The 12,279-nt window shown below is 35.5% G+C and overlaps 3 protein-coding genes across 4 annotated transcripts; 2 read left to right on the top strand and 1 right to left on the bottom strand.

Moving 5' to 3' along the window:
• Positions 1–1,098: 1,098 nt before the first annotated feature.
• LOC101892557 (Chitin binding Peritrophin-A) lies at positions 1,099–6,960 on the top strand. 2 transcript variants are annotated; one of them, XM_005180459.4, is made up of 6 exons: positions 1,099–1,252; positions 1,429–1,523; positions 2,846–2,966; positions 4,966–5,078; positions 5,520–5,669; positions 5,732–6,960. In XM_005180459.4, the coding sequence occupies exons 2-6, from the start codon at positions 1,472–1,474 to the stop codon at positions 6,880–6,882; spliced, it is 1,587 nt and encodes a 528-aa protein (XP_005180516.1). In that variant the 5' UTR covers positions 1,099–1,252; positions 1,429–1,471; the 3' UTR covers positions 6,883–6,960. The 2 variants fall into 2 exon arrangements, with proteins under 2 accessions (XP_005180516.1, XP_005180515.1); XM_005180458.4 differs by lacking the exon at positions 4,966–5,078 and adding an exon at positions 3,977–4,110.
• A 1,033-nt stretch (positions 6,961–7,993) lies between these two features.
• Positions 7,994–10,141, top strand: LOC101892385 (guanine nucleotide-binding protein subunit beta-2). The gene is made up of 7 exons (XM_005180457.4): positions 7,994–8,197; positions 8,752–8,967; positions 9,027–9,256; positions 9,317–9,518; positions 9,581–9,710; positions 9,777–9,863; positions 9,922–10,141. Exons 1-7 carry the CDS (start codon positions 8,129–8,131, stop codon positions 10,026–10,028), a joined length of 1,041 nt encoding a protein of 346 aa, XP_005180514.1. The 5' UTR covers positions 7,994–8,128; the 3' UTR covers positions 10,029–10,141.
• Positions 10,142–10,557: 416 nt separating this feature from the next.
• Positions 10,558–11,481, bottom strand: LOC131803161 (ER membrane protein complex subunit 8/9 homolog). Its single transcript, XM_059124256.1, has 2 exons — positions 11,172–11,481; positions 10,558–11,091 (listed from the first exon to the last, which is right to left on the bottom strand). The coding sequence occupies exons 1-2, from the start codon at positions 11,355–11,357 to the stop codon at positions 10,681–10,683; spliced, it is 597 nt and encodes a 198-aa protein (XP_058980239.1). The 5' UTR covers positions 11,358–11,481; the 3' UTR covers positions 10,558–10,680.
• Positions 11,482–12,279: the final 798 nt, after the last annotated feature.

Raw genomic sequence — 12,279 nt, 5'->3', positions numbered from 1 at the left:
AAGAAAAAATAAGTAATTTTAAATTGAATAACTCTTGCGGCAAAGTTTATTTTATTTGACATTTAAATGTTTTTCTATTGGTTTTTAATCTTTTCTGTGTTTTTCTGTTTTTTTTTTCTCTTAACGCCTGCACGAGTTTAAATGTCAATTTCATCATTACCAAATAGTTGTTGTGTGATTTTGGAATTTTGTTGATGGCCTGCCTGGTGATTTGAGAAAAAAAACTGAACTCAACTCCACTCCTTAATTTCATTGAAGAGTCCATCCCATGTCTTGTCTTGTTGCCGAAGAACTGCAACAAAATAAATTATTTATTTCGTTTGGGAGTGTGGCAAATCAAAAGTTAGTAAATTTTGTTGGCTAAACCCATTATTTACAGACGAAATGAAGACCCCAATAAAACGAAACAAGAAACTTGCCTAATTTGAAATTTAATTTTATAAAAACGAGATTTTTTTCAATAAAAAAAAATATATAAAATATTTAAATGTAAAACAAAAGACTTAGAAAACAAACTTGCTGGTGGTGAGTTTCATCAATGGCGCCACCATTGAGAGTCCATCTAGTATTGCCCCTATTTTTTTTTTTTGGGTTTTGTGGCTAATTATTGGTGATTTTTCAATCAATCCCATAGGCAGGGCAGTCGGTTATATAAAAAATATATATTTTTTTCTTCTTTTTTGAATGACAGCAAAAAAGATGAGCTCCCCAAAAAAACTGGATTTTTATTCAAATTCCAATTGCATTAACACTTTGCAGTGCATACTAATCGCATTTGTTGTTCCGAAGCGAAGACATAGCCAAAAGCTTGGTCTTTTGTCATTTACTCCCTCGGCGGGGCAGAGCAGAGCAGCAAGCAGTTGAGCTTAAACTAGTTTTACCCCTGACAAAATTACAAGAAATTCACCACTCGGACAGAGTTACGGTTTGGAGCATAGAAAGAGAGAGAAAGAGCGAGAGAGCGAGGCCTGGCACGTGAGCAAAATCTACAAGAAGTTCGAACTCTTTTAACTTCTGCTGCCATTGTTGACATTGGTAGTGGTGTCTTTTGCTTGGGCAGGGCTTCAGGGGTATTCGTTTGCGTATTCACCACTCTGCAAATATCGCTTTGAAAATCGTCAAGACTTTTGTGCATCTTAATAAATAGAACTTGCTGCTGTCAGGCTACACCTAGTGTAACCGTGGCTGTGTATTGAGCAAGTACGCCAGCTAACGTTTATAGTTTATAGCAGATAAACTACAAACATAAAAAGTTAGTATATTTTTTTTCATTTAATTTTAAAGTAATTTTTTCTTCCAAATTTTTCTCTTTAATCCGTTTAACCAAAAAAAAAAAGAAAGAAAAAAAATAAAGCCATAAATAAATAAAAAAACAGTAGTGTTCCAAGTGCTGATAATCGAATTCTTCAAATTTCTTTCCTTTTAAAGGTTTCCCTACCAAGACCGAGAAAACCAAACGCACATACGCAAGATGGCGCGTGTGTTGCCCGTATTAGGCTTATTTGTGCTGTGCTGTGCTTTGGGTAAGTTTTTTGTTGTTTTTGTTTTTATTAATATTTCAAAAAAAACTAAATGTGAAAAAGTGTTAATTTTTTTGGAATTTAAAAATAAAATATTGTTAATTTCGAACAAAGGAAGTGTCATAAAGGCGCCATCTTGAATTTGGCTTTTTTAACTTTGAAAACAGTGATGCCACGTATTTTGTGAAAATAAATTTAAAATCCACACATTTTGAAATGAAACGATCGTTACTGAATCACGTGACCTTTTCGCAAAAACTATTGCATTTTCAAAGCCATAGATAAAAGTTTGCAGTAGCTATCTAAACACTTACAATAGCCAATAATTATGGTTGATTGGCAAGAGCCAAGGTTAGCAGCTTGCCCACAACAATTGAGCAGTGGCAAAAAAAAACAACTTAAATAAATACATACACACAAACGAATAACTTTAGCACAAGTCAAGCCAACGATTCATCCGTTCATCGAACATCCAACAAAGTCAACAATGGGATTATTTCTTAAAACATCCATCATTGAAATGTAAATGACTGGCCCTCACCAGCCACCCAGCCAGATAAGCAACCATCCATTTAGCCATGTATAACTCTTTGTATGGCTGGCTTGGCTTACTTGACTTTTAAGGTGCAGTTGTCTTCTGTTAATTTTCTTTAGCCTCCACAACTCGAAGATTTCTTAGCGACTTGTTGTTGGCGATATTTACATAATTTTTTTTTTCTCCTCATTTCTTTGTGTGCCATAAAAATACACTCGAAACTGTCATAATATCCTCGATTGTTTATGCAATCCCCACACTCAGGCACACACACACACACGGGGAAGGTCTTGTTGTTTAACCAGCAACAGCAGCAGCCGCCATAACTGGTTAAACCAAAACCCAGACCGTAGCCGTAGCAATCAATTGATCGAACACTCGTCTAGCTGCTGACAATTACAAATGCAGTTCTTGTTGTTGCTGCTGCCGCTCTAGAGAGGCAAGCTATCTGTGCTATTTGTATATCTTTACATTACTTTTACTCTTTATGGCTAAAAGGAATGTCTGACTAGAGATTGCATTTAAGCTGTTTAGCTGTTACGGAAACTGGTTAAACGCCTGACTGCCAGAAGACAACAAGGCAGACTTGAGTAACTGGCCGTTTGAAGTTACCCAGCTAATGTTTCCCTTTCGTTTTCATTTAGCGCAAAAAAAAACATACTTAACTTTTAATTATTTACAAGCACCGGCATGCAATTTCTGACACCGCCTTTGAATCTGTTCCAACGAATTGGGGTCTTAACAACATTTGTAATTGGTTTTTTGCTTTACTTTTTCCCCCTCCCTACAGCTGCCAGTCAAGAAACCCGCGATAAACTTGAGGGTATCGATGTTGAAGAAGTCTGCCAAGACAGACCCGGAGATGAATATTTCCGTTTGGACACCGAGTCCGATTGCCGTGAAGTGTACAGGTAAGAAATCGAATTTTGAAATTCTAGTGAAAATTCTTTTGGAAAATTACATTTTCTTTTTTAATATTTGGCAACAACTTTAAATCTTGAAACAAAAAAAAAAACAATATAGATTTTTAAAACGCATTTTCTTAGGTAACAAGTTTTTAATAATAAAATAATAGAGAGCAACGTAGGATTATATAAACAATAGCCATTACCCTGAGGGTGTTTAAAAATAATACAGATTCTTCGTTATAAAAATTTGATAGATTTTAATCGAAATAAAACGGGTTTTACCAAAACAACATAAATATTTTAATATTTATTTGTATTAAAATATTTTACCAAAATAAAATACGCAACAATATCTCGTCAAATGGTAGCATACAATTCTGGTGTAACGAAATAAATATGACCTGTATAGGCTCGGTATAGAAAACAAAACATAGTTCTATTAAACCTAACATTAAATAAAATTGACGGGGCTTATCTCAAGAGTTAAACAAATATTAGACATGTTTTGCTAAATTAAAGCTGCTCTGAAGCCACACAATAAACGTTTTCTTCAAGAAAAACAAAGATTATTCATTAGAGAAGGAGGAATGACTTTGATTTTTAACCAAAAATCGATTTTCTTTCATAAAAAAATGAAATTAAAATGGTTATTCACCTTTGGCAAACAACTTTACCATAACGCCTGAAAGTATGCTTTAAAATACAAACAACGGGCAGCAATTGGTTAACGAAAAATAAACCAATCAATTACGCAAAACATCTCTAAATGAGAATAGAAAAACAAATATATTTAAATAAAAAATAAAAAAAAAACTAAAAATTAAGGTGCAAATTATAATAAACAATTTGTTAAAAATAGAAAATGTTAAAATTTTTATACGTTTCAATATAAAACAAAGAAAACTGATTTCCATGCAATTCTCCCACTTTTGCAAACTCTTTTAAACATTTATTTATTACCTTTTTTTTATTAACATACATTTTAAAAATTAAACATTTAATTCACAATAAAGATGTGATAATGCCGGTGAAAATGGTGGCGCTCCACGTTTAGCTTCCATTAAATGTTCCGGAGGTTTAGCATTTGATATTACAAGGCAAACATGTGATTGGAAAACAAATGTTAAGAACTGCGATCAAAATGAGAGTAAGTCAACATTATGCTATGCCAACGGCAATTGCAACAAAAAATTATCTCCCCCATATCCCCTCCAAACAACCGACAACAAAAAGAAAAAACAAACTACCAGTCCTGATCCTTTGTTATTCCCACCTTAAATGTTTGTGTTAATCCCACTGGTTTTTATTTTATTGTTTTGTTTGGCTATGTTCTATCCGAAATGGTCAAATGGTTCAAAATTCTTAACTCTCCCTCCTACCTACCTCCCCCACTCACTCTCGCTCTCTACCTCTAACTTATTCTTCTGTGATGTTCTAAATGTGTTTTCTTCACAACAACAACAAAAAACATCATTTCTGGAATATCGTTGGTTTCCACTGTCGTTCTGGTGATTTGTTTATGAAAATCAACAACAACAACTACAACAACATATGTACTTTTTCATCTCATTATTTAACCATCATCTGTATTATCTCTACCTATAAATGTTTCCGTGTTTGTGTCTCACAAAAAAAAAAATAAAGAATGGCCTTTGAACGTCAAGTCCTCTGATGCATCTCTCGAATTCCACCTGAATTAAAGTCAGCATTATGTATGTGTCTCTAATTTGTTTATGTGTTAACATTATTGTGTACAACAACAACAGCAAAAAAATAATTGAAAAAAAAAGTTACAAAAATATATGTTCGCCTATTTACCTTTAATTCTCTGCAAACCAAAGTTCTTCAGCAAAAAAAAAAACAAAAAAGAAAATCCGGCGTTTTGTTTGAGCAGGGACATCGAAAGATTTAAATGTTGAAGCCTGTAGTTCTTGTAGAAGAAACCCCACAAAAAACCAAAGAAATACCCAAAAACAACTCTCCATTTTTTGTGTGTTTTTAGATGTACAAGATCAGGTTTGAAAGAAATCCAATGTCCCTCCGGTCTGGCCTTCGATATTATGAAACAAACTTGCGACTGGAAGGCTAAAGTAACTAACTGCAATGAGAAAGAAAGTAAGTCGACCAACAAAGCTTTTTTGCAACAACAACAACAAAATACAAAAACAATTTAAATAAAACACACACAATCTGGCAAAGGGACAAAAAGTCAAAAAAAAACTTAAAATAGAAAAAGAACGCAATCAGAGTACAAGAACACCTCCAACCACTACACTGTCCCCTCTGTTCTACTCTAGAGAAAGCATGAACTTTGGTTTCTGGCTTAAATCATTACTCCAACTACTAACTTCACACATAGACGCCAACACACTCTATCTACACTAACCAAATACCCCCTCTATCTTCTAAAACCTTGTCACTAACGCTTCCAAGAAAGAAAAAAACAGGTTGACTAACAATTCCCCTTTTGAATAACAAAAACAAAGTCTCTCTCTCCCTTTCTCCAAAACGTTAGCTAATCCCACATTTTTTTCTTCCTCTTCTTCATCAATTTAGAGCCACGCAAGGCTAAGCCCATCTTCAAGACCGATGAGCCCATTTGCCCTGAAGGCAAATTGTCTTGCGGTGATGGTGAATGTTTGGACAAGGAGCTTTTCTGTGATGGCAAAGCCAACTGCAAGGATGAATCTGATGAAAATGCTTGCTGTAAGTAATCCCTCTCTTTCTTTAGCTACCGAACCATTTCCTAATCTTCACTACCCAAACAGCTGTTGATGATGATCCAAATCGCGCCCCTGAATGCGACCCCACCCAGTGCGCCTTGCCCGATTGTTTCTGCTCTGCTGATGGTACCCGTATCCCTGGTGGCATTGAACCCCAACAAGTCCCTCAGATGATCACCATCACCTTCAACGGTGCCGTCAATGTTGACAACATCGATTTGTACGAAGAAATCTTCAACGGCAATCGCCAGAACCCCAACGGCTGCTCCATCAAGGGTACCTTCTTTGTTTCCCACAAATACACCAACTACTCTGCCGTTCAAGATTTGCACCGCAAGGGTCACGAAATCTCTGTCTTCTCCTTGACCCACAAGGATGATCCCAACTACTGGACCAGCGGTACCTACGACGATTGGTTGGCTGAAATGGCCGGCGCTCGTTTGATCATTGAACGTTTCGCCAACATCACCGATGGTTCCATCATTGGTATGCGCGCTCCCTACTTGCGTGTCGGTGGCAACAAACAATTCGAAATGATGGCCGATCAATTCTTTGTCTACGATGCTTCCATCACCGCCTCTTTGGGCCGTGTACCCATCTGGCCCTACACCTTGTACTTCCGCATGCCCCACAAGTGCAACGGCAATGCCCACAACTGCCCATCCCGTAGCCACCCTGTCTGGGAAATGGTCATGAACGAATTGGATCGTCGTGATGACCCCACCTTCGATGAATCTCTGCCCGGTTGTCACATGGTTGACTCATGCTCCAACATTGCCAGCGGTGATCAGTTCGGTAGACTTTTGCGTCACAACTTCAACCGTCACTACAATAGCAACCGTGCTCCTTTGGGTCTCCACTTCCACGCCTCCTGGTTGAAATCGAAGAAGGAATACAAGGATGAACTGATCAAATTCATTGAAGAAATGTTGGGCCGCAACGATGTCTTCTTCGTCACCAACTTGCAGGTCATCCAATGGATGCAAAACCCCGTTGAATTGAACGCTTTGCGTGACTTCCAGGAATGGAAGGAGAAGTGTGACGTCAAGGGTCAACCCTACTGCTCTCTGCCAAATGCCTGCCCCTTGACCACCCGCGAATTGCCCGGTGAAACTTTGCGTCTCTTCACCTGTATGGAGTGCCCCAACAACTACCCCTGGATCTTGGATCCCACCGGTGATGGTTTCTCAGTTTAAGTCGCCGCCGAACAACGAGGGAACTAATTTATATAATTTTTAAGTTTTTGTTAGGATTCAGTTTTTCTTTAAACAAACCATAAAAAAGAGAGCTCTGTTTAGGAGCTGTTTGCAAACGAGCCAAGAATTACGTTACTGAAGTAGTTCTAACTAGAGTCTGATTAAAAAAAAAGAAGAAAAGAAATATGTGAAAGAAACTAATTCTCAAATCTAAACTAGAAGATGTCGACGAGAGTCTTCTAAGGAAAAAAATACTCATTTCCGCTTTCCCTATTTCTAGATTTTTTCTTCCTTTCTATCTCTCTCTCTCTGTATTTTTTCTGTTATCTATGAATGTCTATCATTTAGAATTTCTCTATCATTTCATATTCTAAGTGCCAAACGCTTAAAAATATCCTTTTCTCTTTTTTCACCTATCTCCCTTCCAACCACCTACCACTTCATTTGTTGATACAATTTTGTAAAAAAAAACGTACTTTTATTAAGTAACTCCCCCCTCTATTGATCCTTTTAGAGCTGCCATCTTTGTTTTTTAAAATAACTTTTATAGAAGACCAAAAAATATTTTTTTTTATTTCAACTGCAGCTGTAACACCATTTTTTAATTATTTTAGTATTTTTTTAAGTGAAATACAGAAAAAAGGATACACATTTGTAAAATAGAATTAAATAAAAAATTAAAAAAATTGAAAAAAATATAAAAATGGATTTTGTTTTATTTGAATTTGAGTATCACGGAAATACGTGCACTTAAATGTGTATCTGTTTGAAAACACAACTTATTTGACCTTATTAATCTGAGAAATTCCTGGCCACATGACCATCACAAAGAATTAGAATAGCATTTCAATAGCTATGACTCAGGTCGCAGCCATACCCTCTTCTTGCATTTGCATTTCCTTTAAGGAGAACAACAAAGCTTTGGAAAATTGTTTCTTAGTCAAAAGCATTTGCTGTCATAAGAGCACCCAGCAGCAAATCCAATTAAAACAGCCAACTAATGCAATTAACAACTGGCCGACAAGCAGCCAATCAATTGCATCGACAATGGCGGCATAGCTGAACAATGTTATGGCAAAATTGTCCATTTAGTAGCGAACGGTCTTTTCAGGTGGTTTCATTTCGAGAAACAAATAAAACAATAGATAAAAAAACAATTTACGGCAGTTTTATAGTTGTATTGGAATCGATTTTGGAATAATTTAAAAGAAAAGTTCGAGTTCAAGTTAGAAAGAAATCCGCCACCATGCCGAAAGTCGATCCAGAAATCCAAAAATTATACGATGAAATCAATGGAATGATTGAAAAATTCAGGGTAATGAAATTTCTTTCTCTGCAATAATGTTACAAAACCAAATTAAATTAAAATGTTACTAGAATTGAAGCGAAATTGAAAAAAATACTTGGAGTCGAACAAAAAGGAACACTAAACATTAAAAGAAACACTAAAAACAAACTTACAAGATTTAAACAATGAAGTTTTATAGACTCTGCTGCCAAGTGTCTGCTGTAATAACTCCTCAAAAATTGAATGTTCGGTTTGAATAGTTAAATAAAATTTATATTTTTTCCAAAACCTAATTCGCAAATAAAAACAAAATGTAATTAAATGTGTGATTTAATTCTAAATCAATTTGGAACCGATGAATTAATATGAAAATGTATATCCCAAAATATGACAAGGATATTTAAAAAAGGATGTTTAAAAAATATATATTAAAATTTCCCGTACTACGAAGCAATTTTCTATTTATATAAAATAAGAACAGGGTTTCATTTAGCGCAAATTCTAATTAATTCTATAAATTGGCTGATAATCTTAACTATCCTTCTTCCACAAATCTAATTTTAATTTAATTATCTTCACAGGAAGATCAAAAAGCCAAAGCCGACTGTACATTGCAAGAAAAATGTGGGGACATGGGCGACATTCCCAAAATACGACTAGCTCCCAAGAAGGTATTAAAAGGACATATCAACAAAGTCAATTCGGTGCATTTTGCTGGAGATTCGAGACACTGTGTGACAGGATCATTGGATGGCAAGCTAATTATATGGGATACATGGACGGCAAATAAAGTGCAGGTAGGCAAATCCTGCATTATTTCGTAAATGGTAATGCAGTACAATTAATTCTCCTTAAGATTATTCCCCTGAGATCGGCTTGGGTAATGACAGTGGCCTTTTCGCCATCGGGTAACTTTGTGGCCTGTGGTGGCATGGACAATCAGTGTACAGTATACGATGTCAATAATCGCGATGCGTCGGGTGTGGCCAAATTAACCAGAGAGTTGTTGGGTTATGAAGGTTTTCTCAGCTCTTGTCGTTTTCTGGATGATACCCATTTAATTACAGGATCGGGTGATATGAAAATGTTAGTCGAAATCAAATCATAACCATTATTTGCTCTTGATGTTATGATTATTTTCTCTAGCTGTCATTGGGACTTGGAAAAAGGCGTTAAGACCATGGATTTCAATGGCCATGCAGGAGATATTGCCGGTCTGTCATTGTCGCCTGATATGAACACCTATATTACCGGATCTGTGGATAAAACTGCAAAACTCTGGGATGTACGAGAGGATGTACACAAACAAATGTTTTTCGGCCACGAAATGGATGTTAACTCAGTTTGTGTAAGTCAAGCTTAATTGGGAAAGATTCAATGGATATTTAATAAAAATGTTCCACATTTTAGTATCATCCAAATGGCATGGCTTTTGCCTCAGCCTCGGAAGATCAAACGGCTCGTATGTATGATATACGTTCGGATCAACAAATTGCCCTATATGAACCGCCACAAAAGAACACGGGTTTTACATCATGTGGTAAGGCATATGACAAATCATTTTCAGGGATACAAATTTAGAACTGATATATATTTCTGTTTCAAGCTTTATCAACAAGCGGTCGTTATCTATTGTGCTCGGGTATTGAGGGCAATATTCATTCCTTTGATACCATGAAAGTGTGCCACAATGGTAGGTTGAAAATTTAATCAAACAATTTGAACTTTAATAATTTTTACTAATTGTTTAGGAATGATGGCCGGTCATGAGAATCGTATAACTTGCATAAGTCTGTCACCAAATGGCATGTGTCTGGCATCTACAAGCTGGGATCAACAGGTCCGCTTGTGGTTATAAATTAACATGCAACTAAACAAAATCAATATAGAATTTTATTTTTGAACATGAATAGAATTTTGAAAAACATTTAAATTAAAAAAAAAAATAATATGTATATTGTGGAAAATATATTATGCAAGTGTTTCATTTTAAATAATGTAGGGGTAATTAAAATTTAGGCAAATGTGCCAAATTGTCGAAAAGAGTGGATAAGAGGTAAGAAGTCAATAAAACGGTTTAATAAAACCTTCATTATAAAATGCAATGAAGGTTCGTTCATCCAGTACTAATTATTCCTTATGGATTACTGAAAGACCATCTCTCCGGAGATTATTAAAAATACATTTACAAAATTGTACCCAATTTAAGTAAATTGTGCTCTTTAGTCATCAGTTTTATACGCAATTTAAACATCGCAGATCAAGGTAGCTAAACTGGGCATTGATAATCTGCAAATCATTCAAATTTTCCTTTTTTATCATATTGATGTCCCTATTCCTATACATTTTTAAGAAACTTAAAATCTATCACAAAAACTGTGTCCATATTCTGTTCATAAATACCCATGCTTTGGAAATTTTATTCTATTAAATTGCACCCTTAAAGCTAAGACACGAAAGAAAATTAAAAAACAAAAAATTCTAATATTGTTCTGCGAGTATAAAACTACTCAATACATTGCCATTATCTGTTTCAGACCGCAGCTCATAAACTTATTCGTCCAATCATTTTCCGGATTATCCAAATGATTGTCAAAGTCGACAACATCCTTCATGGCTCCACGTTTTAGCAAAGCTGCCACAGCTTCCAAGGTGGCTTCCGATTGTACCAATTTATATTCAGCACGTGCCCAACGGCCAGCTTCCGAGGTGCACGAGTAAACCTTTAATGGTGGCACTTCCTGACCCAGTGTCATCAACTTATTGTCGATCATCACGAAGCAGGCACTTTTATAATTTTCTTGAATTTTATCAGCAATTTTGGCAGCAGGAGCTTTATCCAGAGTGTTGTCGTAGAAATTCTCGGCAGCACAGTAGTAACCAGAGACCACCAGATTTTCACGTTCACAATATGAATCAATCTTCAAAATGTCGTAAACGGAAACAACATAATTAGTATATGGCAGAGCCGTGCATGATAATGACAATATTTTGTACTAACCTGCATTAGGGCTATTTCGGCCATAGGGGTAACGTACAAACACTGATGAAAGAGGGGAATGGCATCCACGATCTCACCTTCTGTTTTGGAGGACAGCAGAACACCGTTTACAGCCAGATGTGGATACTTGGCAGCATGGAAAATCATTTTGGCATAGGCCAATTCACTGAATTTGTACAAAGTCATGATTTCCGAATAGTTTTTCTTTTAATTTATTGATAAAACACGTATTTTTCTATGCAGCCGAAAAAAACTTTGCTCCTTAATGAGTAAATGTCAATTCGCTTGTCAAATGTCAAGAGAACAAGGTTGCCATATGAACGGTAAATAGATGTCTTTGTGCCGGTTGCAGTGGAATGTATATTTATGCCATGTTCACATTGAATATGTTTCATAGTTGAAAATAAAGGGACAAAATTTTGTGGAAAAAAAAAAACCCTTGATTTACAGCAACATGTGCAAGCGCGTATTGGGCTTTGGACAGATATCGGACCGATAAAACCATGGTTTATTCATTTTCAAGGCAGAGCATAGAAATCACTTATATGCATGTGTATTTGTACTGTTGGGAATAATAATCAAAATAAATTTTAGACGCTAAAGTCCGTTTTAAATTACAATTCTTTTAAGATTTTAAATAAGCATATCCACCTCATGGTAGAACTAAGAAGGTAAAGTTATAAATTCATATGTTTACAATTTTTTCAAATTTATAAATTTGACAACAACTCATTGTCAAAATCTATATTCATGAATCCATTGTATACACACACAAAATCAGAAATGGGGACAGCTTTTTATGCATTGAAATTTGACATTTAAATTACAAAAAATGCAGGGTTGGGAATGCTAATTTGAAATGAGGTTACCTTTATTTCATTGTACCATGATCCACCTCTAAATTTTCTGTAATTTACCTTTTCAAATTTCACTGCATAAAAAAGTTCCCATCTTTGATGTGTGTATGAATAAAAATTTTGACAACGAGATGTTGTCAAATAAATATTTTGACAAGAAATTGTAAAGGTGTAATTGGATGTCTTTATCTTCTTAATTCTACCATTATGGATCAAGCTCCATAACGATCCATTCATTTTCGTTATTTTCT

The sequence above is a fragment of the Musca domestica genome, unplaced genomic scaffold (assembly GCF_030504385.1).
Source record: "Musca domestica strain aabys unplaced genomic scaffold, Musca_domestica.polishedcontigs.V.1.1 27, whole genome shotgun sequence".
Taxonomy (NCBI): Eukaryota; Metazoa; Arthropoda; class Insecta; order Diptera; family Muscidae; genus Musca; species Musca domestica.
Note: the sequence above shows the minus strand (reverse complement) of the source record. Positions and strands in the feature narration are given on the sequence as shown.